The 17,485-nt window shown below is 44.9% G+C and overlaps 1 protein-coding gene across 4 annotated transcripts in view; it reads left to right on the top strand.

The window, feature by feature from the left end:
- Positions 1-17,485, top strand: part of vps41 (VPS41 subunit of HOPS complex) — a 267,921-nt gene that overhangs the window by 235,505 nt on the left and 14,931 nt on the right. For all 4 annotated transcript variants that reach the window (XM_072467229.1, XM_072467227.1, XM_072467228.1 and 1 more), the window contains exons 25-27: positions 4,619-4,755; positions 10,528-10,627; positions 13,084-13,128. In XM_072467229.1, coding sequence (XP_072323330.1) covers positions 4,619-4,755; positions 10,528-10,627; positions 13,084-13,128 — 282 coding nt within the window. The remainder of the gene's footprint in view (positions 1-4,618; positions 4,756-10,527; positions 10,628-13,083; positions 13,129-17,485) is intronic.

Here is a 17,485-nt window from a genome sequence, read left to right as displayed (position 1 = left end):
TCTGGCGAGGGCCTAGCCCCTTAAGGTTGGGGCTCGGCCCCCAAAGATGCAGAGCATTCCGCACTTTTGGGGCGGCGCGATGCCCGACTGATTTGCGCCGTTTTGGGCGCCAGTCGGCGGACATGGCGCCGTTTCCGGAGAATTTCGCCCCTGGTCCTTGACAGACGGTAGGTCCAGTTCCGTTGGCAAACTAACCTTGACAACTGGGCATCTCCCTGCTGCTCTAGCCTTCATCTGCCATTGCAGCCATTGATGTCATACGAATATCTTCCGTCAGATCTGCTGTTGAGAACTTGTTTTGGATTATGTTTTGTCTGGTTCCTCCTCCCTGACCTTACCATCATGGGTGACCCTGCCAGGAGTTTAAGACTCCCAACGACATCACTCTCATGATCAACTGGACTCTCAAACCTCACCACCGCGGGAAGGTAGCAAACCATGGGAAGATCTGTGGAAGATATAGGTGGGATGGAGGAGTATTGTATTATAGTCTACCTTTTCATGTTTAATAAATGTTTTATTCTTTTGTTAAAGTTTAATTGGCAGTCCATGGGCGCGATTCTCCACTCCCACGCCGGTTGGGAGAATCGCCTGGGCCGCCAAAATTTCCGGGGACGCCGGTCCGACGCCCTCCCGCGATTCTCCCAAGCGGCGGGAACGGCCCGGTCGAGTTTCGCAGGCCGGAGAATCGCTGGAGACACCGAAAATGGCGATTCTCCGGCACCCCCGCTGTTCTGAGGCCCGGATGGGCCAAGCGGCCAGGCCAAAACGGCGGGTCCCCCCGGCGCTGTCCACACCTGGTCGCTGCAGTCGTGGGCGGTGCATGAACGCTGGGGGGGCGGCCTGTGGGGGGACGAGGGGGATCCTGCACCGGGCTTTACCTGAAATGTGGGGTGGCCCGCAGTCGGTGCCCACCGATCGTCGGGCCGTCCTCTCTGAAGGAGGACCTCCTTCCTTCCGCGGCCCCGCAAGATCCGTCCCCCATCTTCTTGCGGGGTGGACTTAGAGAGGACGGCAACCGCGCATGCGCGGATGACGCCCGTTATGCGGCGCTGGCCGCGTCATCTATGCGGCGCCACTTTTACGACAGGGCCTGCCGCGTGTACATGACGCGGCCCCGATACTGGCCCATTGTCAGGGCCTGAATCGGTCGGGACCGGGGCCGTTCCGCGCCGTCGTGAATCTCGACGGCGTTCACGTCGGCGCGGCCACTTCGGCGTGGGAGTGGAGAATCGCGCCCCATGACTCTGTTCATGCATGTCTCGAAACAAAAAATAAAAATTATGGTCTGTTGAAGCAAGGTGCCATTTGGGTCCTGACTGCCCAGTTGTAACATCAGCTGAGATCGTTACACAAACTACCGCCACACCTCTAATCTCCCTTTATTCACAAATCCTTGAAGGGACTGCCTCCTAAATCGATGCCCATTGTTTGTTTGTCCAACTCCATGCTTAAAACTTTCCAATCATGTTTCTGTCCCTTCCATAAAACTGCTCTAATCAAAGTTACAAATGGCATTCTATGTGACTGTGACCTTGGTCCACTCCTCCTCATAATCTTCTCAGCATGTCTGCAGTTTCTGATGCAGCTAATCTGAATATCCTCCTCCTTTGCCTCACCTCTATTATCTATTACAGTGGGACTGCCCTTGGTTCCATTCTTTTATACCCATCACATCTAGAGCATCTCCACAAATAGCTCCTCAACCTCCACTGTCCTGTCACTTCTGGAGTCCCCAAGAATCTATCCTTGGCTCCTCCACTTCCCAGCCAAATGCTGTCCCTTGGGGATATTATCCAAAGACATGTGGTCAGTTTGCACAAGTCCGTTACTAAAACCCCAGCACTTTGTCTCCGCCACCACTTGTGATCCTTCCACTGCACCTGTGTTGTCTATTTACTTGCCTAACATCCAGTCTTGAATAAGTCTCAGTTCCTTCCAGTTCAACATTAGGAAGATCAAAAATCATCATCCTCAGGCCCCACCGCAAACCTGTTCCCTTCTCACTGATCCTTTCGCCCTCTCCAGTCAGTCATACTGAACCAGGTGGTTTACAATCATAGCATTTTATTCAACACTGAACTTCTGATCCCTGTACTTTCCATCAGAGAGACTGCCTACTCTCAGCTACATAACATCACACCTGCCTCACCCATCAGCTCCGTCAATTATTTCTGGACTAACTATTCCAATACTCACCAGGTCAAACTCTCACCATCCACGTAAATTTAAGCTCCTCCAAACCTCTGCTGCCTGAATCTCAACTCATCAAGATTCACTTTCCCATCACCCCAGGCTCGATGACCAAAGTTTACTCTCGGTCCCCAAATCCTCCAATTTAGAATTCTCATCCTCTTTTTAAGTTCCTTCATGCCCTCGTCTCTCCCTACTTCTGTATTTTCATACAGCTCCCGAACCCCTCCCTCTGCCCCTCTCAAAAAAAACTCTCTGGTTCTCCGACTCTGGATTTCTGTGCATCCCCAGCCTCTTCATAGCAGCATTCAAGGTCACGCCTTCCGCTGTCAAAGCCCAAATCTCTGGAATTTCCTCCTGATACTTCTCCAATTCCCCTACTTCACTCTCTTCCTTTCGATGGTCCTTAAGATCCACCCTCCTGATCAGGCTTCTGGTCTCCTGTCCTGATGTCGCCTGCTTTGGCTTAGTGTCTATTATTGTCTTACTATGTTCCTCTGAAGCACCTTGGGAATGGCTTCTACTTCAAATGCATTATGATAAAATGTGGCAGCACAGGAGCACAGTGGTTAGCACTGTTGCTTCACAGCTCCAGGGTCCCAGGTTCGATTCCCGGCTTGGGTCACTGTCTGTGTGGAGTCTGCACGTTCTCCCCGTGTCTGCGTGGGTTTCCTCCTTGCCGGTTTCCTCCCTCAAGTCCCGAAAGACGTGCTGTTAGGTGAATTGGACATTCTGAATTCTCCCTCTGTGTACCCAAACAGGCGCCAGAATGTGGCGACTAGGGGCTTTTCACTAACTTCATTGCAGTGTTAATGTAAGCCTACTTGTGACAATAAAGATTATTATTATTAAAATGCGCTGTTAATTGATTAATAAAACAGATTTATCAAGTGATTTTTGTTGGCTGAAATTTAAAATACCTTTTTTTTTTGTCTTTAATTTTTAAATTCATTACTATCTAAGAAGAAATTAATCACAATGTATGTCCATGCTTATATAGAGATCATTATGATGCCAATTCTAGAACAATCTCCAGCCGCTAATAAATGCTATATAGACAAGACTGAATTGTCCAAACTTAGTAAACTTCATAGTTCAAAAACGTTACCAAAATGTTCTGGGAGAAAAAAACGTTGCCTTTATTCTCATTCTCTAGGTAGTTTTGGCTACCTTTCAAAACATATTTTGTACCTGAGTATAACTTGCTGGTTGCTTATAATGAGTGATGTAAAATAATGGTACACCACAGCCAAAAGCTCTGTATTTACGTTTAATTCCTAATCCCTGGCTTCATTCCTCTTTAACTTTTTTCCTTGAGTGATCTGCTGAACTAACCGCTGCTCCCTTCTCCAACTTAGCCTGCATCCTTGCCGAACCCACTATCATCATCAATGATGGAGTTACTAAACTCTGGAACTCTCCCTAAATGCCTTAACTTGCCCACCTCTGACCTCTACTTGTGTTTTAGATTTAAAGTTCATTAATATAATGTTTAGTGTCATCTCTAAGATAGCATTTGCCAGGCCCTGTGGGTAAATTAAACTGCCAGTAAATTGATTTTCTAAGGAGATTCACTAAAATAAATTGTAATAAAAGGCATGTCCTTTTATTTTTCTCGGATAGCTCACTTAGCCTGCTGGCCTACAATGTTATAACCTGTGAAAGGGACTGCAAAAGTCACAGGAACTATTTGTGGACTATTGGATGTAAATCAAAAATAATCTATTTCTGAGTGTTAAATCTATCACGTGTCAGTTAGAGGTGAAATTATGATAAAATGCATTGCGACTTGCGTTACTGAAGTAGCTTCTCATTCACTCTGGTTTCTAAGCGTTTGAATATAATTGGTAAATACCTTTGAGACCAGAAGCGTCTATTCAAGTTTCTTAAAACACAGGATTTTATTGTAACTTGAAATTTGTATAATTAAACTGATTATGGTATAACTAAAATCCCTCAAAGCAAATTCTCTTATGCCATGACCCATTATGTACAGTTATGCAGGTATTAAGTGTTGGTTTTGGGTGAAGTTAGGTAGCAAACTTGGGATTCCCCTATCTTGATCACTGGGTGCCAATCAACCATAGCAAACGTCTGGATTAAGCTTTGCAAGACATGTTTTATTAAGTGTCTAAATCAGATTTTGCTAATTGCTGACGACCTTCCTTCTTTCGGTTACATTTGAAGAAAATGGAAGTTATGACATTGTTCCAAACAGTTGCTAATTGTGATTCCTAAACTAGTCTTTGAGATATTTCATCATTTTAAAAGCACTAGCACCCAACAGGATAGGATGGGATCTGAGAGGTTGGAATTCAGCACTTGGGTAAGACATTGATTAGCATTTGGCAGGTACGCAAATATTGTGCATTGGCCCAAGCCCTGAAACTGCCTGCTGACGATAGCTTCTCTTCGACACCCACAGCATTTATAACTGGATTGTTGAACAATATTGGGACCCACGTTGATCCTATCCTCTTGATCCACCGAATAAAGGAAGGCATGGAGATCCCTAATCTGCGGGATTCGTTGGTGAAGATCCTTCAAGATTATAACTTGCAGGTCAGTTTCAGCGGGGGAGTTAGAGGGAAAACAGCAAGAATTGCATCGGGTAGAATTTCCGTAGGAGTTTTGCAAGAGGAGACTGAGAGGTGGGAAACTGCATTTGAATTTTGTCAACTCTCTGGTCCTGTTCTCAGCCATCCAGCATATCTGTTGTAATATTGCTTGATATAAAACCCTGATCCAAAAGTGTCCAGCTTGACCCTTTGATGAATGTAAGAATTTGTTATATTTTATACTTGTTGCAGTAATGTTATTAAAAAAACCTGGGTAAGATACATGCAGACAGTATGTCTTCTAAAGGTGTGATTATGGTGTCATAAAAGTGAGGTAATGCTTGATTTTGCAGAGGGAATGTTCTGCTAATAGATTTGAGAAGCATTTACTTGTTTACAGATAGCTACATAATGGAATATTCTTTTGGTTTGGAGGTTCCTGGAGTGTAGATAATTTAAGCTTTGGGTACAGATGATGTAATCAAGGAGAGGAGCCAGGCCTCTAGTTTCAATTTGCCATAGGATTTTAGCTGACGAGGTATATTTTAGTTTGCTCCCAAAAGGTTCTCTCAAGTCTCAACTTGGAGAAAAGCAGGCAAAACCTGATTGTTAACTTTATTTACAAGTGGTATTTGAACTATATTGGTTTGCTTAATTGGAATATTTAGCTGCAGATTTAGGAAGTAAGTTAGAGTTCCTTCCTGATTTCAAAATTGTTAACTGTAAAGAAAAATGTTTTTGTTATTAAGGTGGTTAATTCTGTGTTTACATTTAAGCTTGTTTTAACATAAAATATACCTATTGGTCAGTGTTATCTCTTCTGTGGTCCAGTTACCTTTCCTCACAATTTTACAAATTTCAAATTTCTGGGTTCTTATCCGGGATCCTAACAACCCCAGCAGGAGATCTATGAGTATATATTGAAGGTCTGAGCGAGAGCAAACATTTGCTGTAAATCATGCTCTCTTTTCAAATTTCAAGCATTATGCAAATGTAGGCTGGCACTAAATATGCCATGAGTCATTTTGCTAGATTATCTTTTTTTTTGTTTGACTTTTTTACCCTCCCGTGTTCCTCAGCACAAACCAGAAATCAAGCCTGGGACCTTCTTAATCTGTGTGTGACATATCGACTCACTTTTTAAAAATATTAATTATAGTACCCAATTCTTTTTTTCCAATTAAGGGGAAATTTAGTGAGCCCAATCTACCTACCCTGCACATCTTTGGGTTGTGAGGGTGAGACCCACAGAGATACGGAGAGAATGTGCAAACTCCACACGGATAGTGACCCGGGACAGGGATCGAATCCGGGTCCTCGGCACCATGAGGCAGTAGTGCTAACCACTGCACTACCATGCCACCCTCGAATCACTTTTATTTAGTGCACCTTCGCACACTTTTTTCCCTTTTGGGTAATAGTGGAGAGGTGATGGGAGGATTCCCAGCTGGTAATCTGTCTGTAGAAATACGTCATGAATGCTCTTTCCATAGCCTGCAAGTCCTGGCATTGTACTTGAATCTAGAGCTGCGTAGAACATTACCACTGGCCACAAGACGTCCACAATCGCTCACTCGCTAAACGCAATGAGATATTGTGAAAAACCAAATACAAACTGCTGAGGACAGAAGAGTGTTTCATCTTTAGAGTATCACTGAGGGCAGGTCGAGTTAAATAGTGAAATCAATGGAACAAACCCCACCTCCTTTCATTTTAACCACACAGGCTTCCGGAGCATCTGAGTAACTTAAGAGGCCCATAAGTTACAATGTAAACTAAGCTTTGTTCCTGATACCTTGACAGTGATTTTAATTTAACGGCACCTACATAGGTTTCCAGGGGCTTGGAAGATCTACCGAAGAGGGCAGAATGGACCAAGGAAGTTATTGCTTTTTATAGTCCTGTTTTTGCACCACGAGGAGCAACGGTGCCCCTCCCAGCCCCCCACTCAAATATTCTGCCGGCCTACTGTCCCCTACACCCCACCCACCAACCTGCTCTCCCTACCTCCTCGTATATATCATGGCATTGTCTCCAAACAAGGCAGTGCATTAGGACCTCATTGGAGATGCTGACATTTGTAAAGAGTGTGGCAACGAAGAGAGGTTTTAACATAGAACATAGAACATTACAGCGCAGTACAGGCCCTTCGGCCCTCGATGTTGCGCCGACCTGTGAAGCCACTCTAAAGCCCATCTACACTATTCCCTTATCGTCCATATGTCTATCCAATGACCATTTGAATGTCCTTAGTGTTGGCGAGTCCACTGCTGTTGCAGGCAGGGCATTCCACGCCCCTACCACTCTCTGAGTAAAGAACCTACCTCTGACATCTGTCTTATATCTATCTCCCCTAAATTTGAAGCTATGTCCCCTCGCGCTAGACATCACCATCTGAGGAAAAAGGCTCTCACTGTCCAACCTATCCAATCCTCTGATCATCTTGTATGCCTCAATTAAGTCACCTGTTAACCTTCTCTCTAACGAAAACAACCTCCAGTCCCTCAGCCTTTCCTCATAAGATCTTCCCTCCACACCAGGCAACATTCTGGTAAATCTCCTCTGCACCCTTTCCAATGCATCCACATCCTTCCTATAATGCGGGGACCAGAATTGCACACAATACTCCAAATGCGGTCGCACCAGAGTTTTGTACAGCTGCAACATGACCTCATGGCTCCGAAGCTCAATCCCTCTACCAATAAAAGCTAACACACCGTACACCTTCTTAACAACCCGCTCAACCTGAGTGGCAACTTTCAGGGATCTATGTACATGGACACCGAGATCTCTCTGCTCATCCACACTGCCAAGAATCTTACCATTAGCCCAGGACTCTGTCTTCCTGTTATTCCTTCCAAAATGAATCACCTCACACTTTTCTGCATTAAACTCCATTTGCCACCTCTCAGCCCAGTGCTGCAGCTTATCTATGTCCCTCTGTAACTTGTAACATCCTTCCGCACTGTCCACAACTCCACCAACTTTAGTGTAATCTGCAAATTTACTCACCCATCCTTCTATGCCCTACTCCAGGTCATTTATAAAAATGACAAACAGCAGTGGCCCCAAAACAGATCCTTATGGTACACCACTAGTAACTGGACTCCAGTCTGAACACTTCCCATCAACCACCACCCTTTGTCTTCTTCCAGCTAGCCAATTTCTGATCCAAACTGCTAAATCTCCCTGAATCCCATGCTTCCGTATTTTCTTCAGTAGCCTACCGTGGGGTACCTTATCAAACGCTTTACTGAAATTCATATACACCACATCAACTGCTTTACCCTCATCCACCTGTTTGGTCACCTTCTCAAAGAATTCAATAAGGTTTGTGAGGCACGACCTACCCTTCACGAAACCGTGTTGACTATGCCTAATCAAATTATTCCTTTCAAGATGATTATACACCCTATCTCTTATAAACCTTTCCATGATTTTGCCCTCAACAGAAGTAAGGCTCACTGGTCTATAGTTACCGGGGTTGTCTCTACTCCCCTTCTTGAACAAGGGGACAACATTTGCTATCCTCCAGTCTTCTGGCACTATTCCTGTTGACAAAGATGACATAGAGATCAAAGCCAAAGGCTCCGCAATCTCCTCCCTAGCTTCCCAGAGAATCCTAGGATAAATCCCATCCGGCCTAGGGGACTTATCTATGTTCACCCTTTCCAGAATTGTTAACACCTCCTCCTTACGAACCTCAAGCCCTTCTAGTCTAGTAGCCTGAATCTCAGTATTCTCCTCGACAACATTGTCTTTTTCCTGTGTGAATACTGATGAAAAATATTCATTTAGCACCTCTCCTAACTCCTCGGACACCAAGCACAACTTCCCACTACTGTCCTTGACTGGCCCTACTCTTACCCTAGTCATTCTTTTATTCCTGACATATCTATAGAAAGCTTTAGGGTTATCCTTGATCCTACCTGTCAAAGACTTCTCATGTCCCCTCCTGGCTCTTCTTAGCTCTCTCTTTAGGTCCTTCCTAGCTAACTTGTAACTCTCGAGCACCCTTACTGAACCTTCATGTCTCATCTTTACATAAGCCTCCTCCTTCCTCTTGACAAGTGTTTCGACTGCCTTAGTAAATCACGGTTCCCTTGCTCGACCACTTCCTCCCTTCCTGACAGGTACAGACTTATCAAGGACATGCAGTAGCTGTTCCTTGAGCAAGCTCCACATTTCCATTGTGCCCCTCTGGTCCAGGTGTAGACCATCCCGTTTGTAGAGGTCCCACCAACCCCAGAATGAGCCCCAATTATCCAGGAATCTGAAACCCTCCCTCCTGCACCATCCCTGTAGCCACGCGTTCAACTCCTCTCTCTCCCTATTCCTCATCTCGCTATCACGTGGCACGGTAACAACCCAGAGATAATAACTCTGTTTGTCCTAGATCTAAGTTCCCACCCTCGCTCCCTGAATTCCTGCCTTACATCCCTATCCCTTTTCCTACCTATGTCGTTGGTACCTATGTGGACCACGACTTGGGGCTGCTCCCCCTCCCCCTTAAGGATCCCGAAAACACAATCCAAGACATCACGCAACCTGGCACCTGGGAGGCAACACACCAACAGCAAGTCTCTCTCGTGCCCACAGAATCTCCTATCTATCCCCCTAACTATGGAGTCTCCAATGTCTAATGCTCTACTCCTCTCCCCCCTTCCCTTCTGAGCAACAGGGTCAGACTCTGTGCCAGAGACCGGCACCCCATGGCTTACCCCTGGTAAGTCCCTCTTTCCCCCCCCCCCCCCCCCCCCCCCCAAACAGTATCCAAAGCGGTATACGTGTTACTAAGGGGAATGACCACAGGATATCCCTGTACTGACTGCTTCCTCCCAGCCCCTCTCACCATCACCCATCTATCTTTATTCTTCGGAGTAACTACATCCCTGAAGCTTCTATCTATGACCACCTCTGCCTCCCGAATGATCCGAAGTTCATCCAGCTCCAGCTCCAGTTCCCTAACGCGGTTTCTGAGGAGCTGGAGATGGGTTCACTTCCCACAGATGAAATCAGCAGGGACACTGTCGGCGTCCCTCACCTCAAACATCCCAAAGACAAATGTCTTTTTCTGAGCGACTGTGTTTTTAAATGGTTTGGGATTTATCTACTCCATAGTAAGACTTCAAATCTCAACTGGATGAGCCCCTGGTGAGGGAAGGGTCTTGCAAGATTTTAATAAATTCAAAGCTTTTGAGCTGACTGTCACATGATTCCTGGTTTTCTTTTAACTAGCACAGTATAGTGTTAATTTACCAATCAAAAGGTTGTTGGTTCAAGCCCGGATGGTGCATAATCTAGAGTGACAATTCGGTGTAATTGTCATCAGTACCTTTTTATGATTGAGACTAAGCTACTATCTCACTCCCCCCAGAGATTCATGTGGATTTAGAAGATCCCATGGTACTATCTGAAGAACAGGGGATTTTCTGTGTCCTGACAATGTTCTTCCCTCAGTCAACACCACCTAAAACCGATGAATCGGTCTTTCAATTTATTTGTTGTTTATGGGCCTTGTTTTGTGCAAACGAGCTGCCTCTTTTCTCTGTGATCCCTCATAAATTGGTTGCAAAGCATTTTGGAGTGCCGTAAGGACCTAAGTTCTTACTTTACTGCATATTCAAGAGTAGCTTTTGTTCCCTGACAAGACCTCTCTCTTTACCTCCTCCACTGACACACTCCACCCTGGTGGCATCTTATTAGAAGATTGTTTTAGATAAGAGAATATTTATGTTTTTTTTATTGTTTCAGCTGTTCTTGTTTTTTCTTGCAGATTTTGTTGCGGGAAGGGTGTAAAAAGATTATTGTTTCTGATTGTCTGACGTTGCTGAAAAAAATGCATAAAACCCAGCTGAGAGGAGTTTCCGTTGATGGTAAAAAAAAAACATTATTTTTGTCTGTCTCCATTCAGCAGAGGTTGCTGGACCTTTAGTGTACCAGCGAGACTATAATTAATATTGTGCTGACAGTCAATGCTGTTGCGTATTTCTGCTTTATCCATTGAAATATTCCTTAAGGGATTATATTTTCACACTGAACAACCACTGACTCATCACACTGTTCAAACTTCAATAAATTGTGTTCAAAGTTAAAATATAAATGTACCTCTAATGAGGAATGGGTGAGGTCAATGCAGTTCAATTTAGAAATCTGGTTTTAGGAGTGGAATTTGACTTTTACTACTTTCTCGGGGGCTCCCCAGGTTGTAATGTTTTTAAATTATAGTCCGTGGAGTTGAAGGACGAATAGCAGTGTTGTGGGGAAATGTGGCACAGGGACAGAAAGCAGGAAGTAGTGCTGAAGGGTTTCTTCAGACAGAGGGAAATGTTTACTGGGATTTGCCAGGGGTCGGAATTAGGACTGCTGTATTTTTACTATATTTTAATGATCTGGACGGTTCTACAGGGCACAATTTCATTTCCATGTTTGCAGATGTCATGAAACTCAGAAATGTTGCAAACCGTAAGGAGAGCATAGACAGATTGGTGAAATGAACAGATACATGGCAGAGTACATTTTACATATAGCGTTATGTTATGCATTTTGGAAGAATCAGGAGATACAATATAAGTGAAATGGGATAATTTTAAAGAGAATGCAAAATTGGAGACCTGGGGCTCTATGTATTCAAATCTTTGAAAGGGATATGAAAGTTGATAAGACGTTATACGTAGAGGAAGAATACAAAAGCAAGGACGTTCAGTGAAACTTTTATAAACCACTGTTGACACCTCAACTGTAGTATTGTCCAATTCTAAGCCCCACAATTTAGAAACAAATGCAGGGGTTTGGAGAGGGTGTGGAGGAGTTTTGCTCAAATGGTACCAGGGCTTTGGGATTTCAGTTAGGTGCAGAGACTAGAGAAGTTGAGATTGTTTGTTAAGGCATAAAAGGTTAAGGAGTGATTTAATAAAGACCAAAACTATGGAACATTTTGATAGAGCAAAAAGGAGAAACTGCCTCTCGTGGCACAAAGGTTGCGAACCAAAGGATGCAGATTTAAGGTAATTGGCAAATGAGCCAGTGACAAATTTTGTTATGCAAAAGGTTATGATAATCTGAAATGCATTGCTTGAAAGAATAGTTGAAGTAGATGCAGTAGTAACTTTCAGGAAGGGATTAAAAAGGAAAAAATTGCAGTGCCTTGGAAACAGAGAAACATCAAAATATTTATGGTGCTGTAGGGGGCCATTCAGTCCATTGTCTATGCTGGGTGAAAAAACCCTCCACAGCCTCGCCAACCTTCCGTTTCTTGGTTTATAACTCTGTAGGTTTAAGTGAATTTCCAAATATTGTTTAAATGCAAATGTAGATTTCTGCCTCAACCAACCTTTCAGGCAGTGAGTTCCATACCCCACCTCTCTCTTGTGTGAAAACCTATTACTCAACTCCCCTCGAATTCTCCCACCCATTGTTTTAAATCTATGCCCCCTGGTTACTGACCTTTCTGTAAACTAAAATAGGTCTTTCCTAATCATTTTGGTTGATAAGTGGCATGTTACATTCAAGCCACACAAGTTCCAGGCAATGGCCATCTCCCAACAAGAGGGAATCCAGCTATATGCCCTTGACATTCAATGGCATTCTCATTACTGAACCTCCCACTATCAACATCCTCGGGGGTTACATTAATCAGAAACTGAACTGGGCCAGCCATATAAATACTGTAGCTACAAGAGAGGTCAAAGGCAGGGCAATATTAGGGTGATTAACCCATCTCCTAACTCGCCAAAGCCTGCACAAGTCAGGACTGTGATGCAATACTCTCTACTTGGTTACAGCACCAACAGTACTCAAGAAGCTCGACACCATCCAGGGCATAGCAGCTCATTTGATTGGCACCTCATCCAGCACCTTAAACCTTCACTTCCACCACCAATGTGCAGTGGCAGCCTGTATACCATTTGCAAGATGCACGACTGTAACTCAGCAAACCTCCTTTGACAGCACCTTCTCTAGGGCAATGAGCGATGGGCCTAGCCAGTGACATCCACGCCCCGTGAAATAATGTTTAAAAACTCTATCCAGGTCCCTCAATCCTGAAAACGAAGTCCATAAATGACACTTTTCCTGTTAGGCTTGCTATGTAGTGGCTCATGAATGTATTTAAGTACCTTTTGCACCTTTTTATCCCAGTAATATTTGAGTAGAGGAGTGGCACTAGCTGTATAGCACTTTTAACAGCCAACACACGTACAGTGGGTCAAATGAGCTCCTCCACTGCTGTATTATTCTATAAATGACTGGTTTGGAGTCAGATAACTATTCTTTGATGGAAATGATGTCTTGCCAGCAGAATATACAATAATCGCTGTCTGTTTTCTTGCAGAAGAGAATATTTGTGAATCATGTCATTCACCCATATTGCCTGCAGGTAGGGAACATAAATGGATAAAATGGCTTGTAAATCTGAACTGCATGAAGCACTTTCTCATGTTCTTTCCGTGGCTTAAATATAAAGTAAAACTCAGTGAACTATGACCTTACCTTTTGTTATTCAGCAGCAGGATATATGATACAGCAGTTCCGTTTATTCAAAGTTCCTTTCTGCGGATGTGTTTATTTTATCTTTATTTTCTTCTCTTCATTTGATGTTCAAAACATAATTTTAATGCTGAGTTATTATTTTGACTTCGCATGAAGGAAGATTAAGCATTTACCCCATTCCCTTTCTCATGTTGAGTAAAGAGAACAGCTCTGGGAGTCTATGGAGCTTTCATTCAAATGATCAATATATTAATCTGTCTAAAATATTCAATCTGGTGCATGGTGCATATCCGTAGCTCGGGGAAGGATATTATTTATTTTGGTTGTGGCATGCCTGTCTCAAATTTCTCCTTTCCTTAAACCACAGTAAGTGAAACATTTTTTTCACTTTCCCACTATTCCTAACAATGCAGCTTGCCATGATGGAATTTGACCTCACAACCAGTAGCGTGCTGGTCTAGTACCATTGCTACTGTTTTGTATGTTTAGCTGACACTGATAGACTTTTGCTCAGGAGAAAAATATACGTGCCAACTGAATGTCTAAATGGTTAGGCACAAATGAAAGTTGTCATGTCTTTGCACAGATGAATTCCACACCGAGTGTTTTTTCACATTTGGTGGGGACTCACAGGGATAATACCTTCCATTGCTCTGCCTCTATTAGACTGGTTGACTGGAACAAGATCTTAGCTTATGGTGTCAGTGTCAAAGCAGTCACTTGTCTGTACGATCTTGCTTCATGTTATCAAGTGTGTCAGTGAAGGTTACCACAAACACTTGAGCAACATCTCCCATTCTCTTCATTGGGCTTCACATCCAAGAACAGAGACTCCCATTACATTGAGAAGCTATCTTATGACTTCAGTTCAGTGTACCAGTGCCCCATTCCATGAAACTCCTTTCAGTACCAAGAACGTTGAAGTTTGAACAGAGTACGGTGTTTAAAATGTAAAAATGTAGTGGATAGTATTCATGGATCCGCAGATGGAAGAACCCTATCTTTTAGTGGGGGAAATAGAGAATGAGGGATCATAATCGAATAGCTTGGGCTATTTAGAAATAAAATCACAAACTTCTTTTTCATAACTAATAGGAATAGAAATTTGGAGCTCTCTATCCCAAAAATTGTAGATTCTGAGGCAAGTGGAGCTTTCAAAACAGATGGGAAGTTAGGGTTTAAAGGAATATAAAGCTAAGACAGATTTAATGGGGTGGATTTTGATATCCCGAAGTGGGGGAAACCTGTCTGGGGGAAATAAAAGTGGTGGGTAAGATTTCAAGATTCCTGCTCCCATGTGGAATCTTTAAGTATACCGGGTAACAGTGCAGGTCGTAAGTCCGCAAGCAGCAGTTCCAATGCCAGCAGCTCCATTGCGGCGGTGGTGATTTGTAATATTCATGGCGTTTGCCTGGCTTCTGAAAGGTTTCTAAAAAGAGACATGACTCACACCAGTTCAGGGGTGTTGTGAACCACACAGAAAGCCTGTTGTGGAGATGTAAACCTTCTGATAGGTAAGTTTATACGGTGTTGCTAACTTCACATGTCATAATGGTCTTGAGCATTTTTTTAAATGGCTGTTTGTTTATTTTGACATTTTCATGAGCCTGTCTTTATACTGGGTGAGTGGGCATGACTCACTCAGTGGGCTATGAAAGGACCTGGGAAGATGAGTGGGCATGGGGGGGGGGGGGGGGCGATGAAAGGGCCTGGGAAGATGTATCGGAGCAGAGGAGGATATAAGAACATAAAAACAATGAGCAGGAGTAGGCTATCTGGCCCCTCAAGCCTGCTCTGCCATTTAATGAGATCATGGCTGATCTTTTGTGGACTCAGCTCCACTTTTCCGCCCGAACACCATAACCTTTTATTCCTTTATTCTTCAAAAAACTATCAATCTTTATCTTGAAAACATTTAATGAAGGAGCCTTAACTGCTTCACTGGTCAGGGAATTCCATAGATTAACAACCCTTTGGGAGAAGAAGTTCCTCCTAAGTTCAGCTCTCAATCTACTTCCCCTTATTTTGAGGCTATGCCCCCTAGTTCTGCTTTCACCCGCCAGTGGAAACAACTGCCCCGCATCTATCCTTTCTATTCCCTTCATAATTTTATATGTTTCTATAAGATTCCCCCCGCATCCTTCTAAATTCCAACGAGTATAGTCCCAGTCTACTCAACCTCCCCTCGTAATCCAACCCCCTCAACTCTGGGATTAACCTAGTGAATCACCTCTGCACACCCTCCAGCACCAGTACATCCTTTCTCAGGTAAGGAGACGAAAACTGAACAGAATGCTCCAGGTTTGGCCTCACTAACACCTTATACAGTTGCAGCATAACCTCCCTAGTCTTAAACTCCATCCTTCTATCAATAAAGGACAAAACTCCATTCGCCGCCTTCATCACCTGTTGCACCTGTAAACCAACTTTTTGCAACTCATGCACTAGGACACCCAGGTCCCTCTGACCAGCAGCATGTTTTAATATTTTATCATTTAAATAATAATCCCTTTTGCTGTTAGTCCTACCAAAATGGATAACCTCACATTTGTCAACATTGTATTCCATCTGCCAGACCCTAGCCCATTCACTTAAACTATCCAAATCCCTCTGCAGACTTCCAGTATCCTCTTCACTTTTTGCTTTACCACTCATCTCCGTGTTGTCTGCAAACTTGGACACATTGCACTTGATCCCCAACTCCAAATCGTCTATATAAATTGTGAACAATTGTGGGCCCAGCACTGATCCCTGAGGGACACCACTAGCTACTGATTGCCAACCACTCTTTGCTTTCTATTAATTAACCAATCCACGATCGGACTTCCGGTGGCGTTCGTGAGCGGAGCAGTCGCAGCAAAAAGGCTCACGCAGGTCCACAAAGTCGGGGCTATTTCAGGGGGTCTCCGGGTTAAAAAAAATTGAAGTCCCGCAAAATCGGGAGCAGGGGAACTGGGCCCTCGGGAGCGGAACGATCCGGCAGCCGCGCGCGCCCCCCCCCCCCACGCATGGCAGCAGAGCACAGGGCAGGACAAGCGGTGGCCAAGACCGAAGCGGAAACCCAGACCAAAGCGGGGGCAGAACCTGCAGGGAGGAAGGAATGGAGGAGCGACCGACGACACCCCCGCCCACCCCCCCAGCAGGAGAGCGCAGGGTGCGACGAGCGGCGGTCCGGACCAAGAAGCGGCGACCGACAGACCACCACCACCACCAGCGGCGACCACCACGAGGCAGGAACAAAGTGGGACTTCCGACCAGAAGCGCCTCTCTCTCTCGACCTGGGTGAGTGAGGGAAAAGGAAGGAAAAAATAACTTTTGCAAAACTTTTGCAAAAAGAAAACTCTGAAAAGAAAACTTCTTTTCAAAATCCTTTTGCCATTGTTTTTTTTTTTTTCTCACCCAAAACAAGTTCACCTGAGAAGAATTTTATAAAAGAGGAAAAATAAAGTGGTAAGGGAGAGAAGGTAGGGGACAAGAAAAAGGGAAGAAACAGAAAAAAAAGAAAAGGGGGCGGGGAAAGAGGGGGGGGAAAAAAAAGGGGGGGGGGGAAATGCCAGAAGGGAGCCAACGCAGAGGGAGGAGGGGCACTAAAGGCAGACGGGGCAATGGGCGAGCCAGTTCAGACGAGCTAATCAGCGCACGAAGTGGCAGAACGGAAGTATCGCCGCATCAAAAAGAGCTGGGCAGACAGGTGCAGTCTCCCCCGGGGCCAGGGGTGAGCTGGAACTGGAAGCCGATGCACTGAGGGTACATCAGCAGGACACCAAGGCAGAGGCTAGGGCCGACACAGAGGCCGCAGTGCAGGCAGCAATGGCCGAGACCCTGACGAAGGTGCAGCAGGCCCTGGGCATAGCAGAGGAGAAATTGGATGCTCGAGGGAGAAACTGGAAGCCTAAGAGGCGACCATTAAGGAGCTGGAGAAAGCAGCGACTGACATGAGCGACCGGATCACGGCCCTGGAGAGGGAGGTGGCGAGACTGGGCACAACACAGGGGAGCCTGAAGGCCAGGATGGACAACCAGGAAAACCGCTCGAGAGGGCAAAATGTCAGGATAGTGGGCCTACCAGAGAGGATCGAGGGTAGAAACCCCACGACATACGTGGCCGAGATGCTGAGCAACTTAGTGGGGAGGAAAACCTTTCCCAACCCACCAGAAGTGGACAGAGCACACCGGTCGCTGCGCCCGAAGCCCAAGGTAGGGGACCACCCGAGAGCAGTTATAGCTAAACAGCACCGGTAGCAA

Source organism: Scyliorhinus torazame, chromosome 11, assembly GCF_047496885.1.
Source record: "Scyliorhinus torazame isolate Kashiwa2021f chromosome 11, sScyTor2.1, whole genome shotgun sequence".
NCBI lineage: Eukaryota > Metazoa > Chordata > Chondrichthyes > Carcharhiniformes > Scyliorhinidae > Scyliorhinus > Scyliorhinus torazame.
The sequence above is the reverse complement of the archived record's forward strand: the minus strand, read 5'-3'. Positions and strand labels throughout refer to the sequence as shown.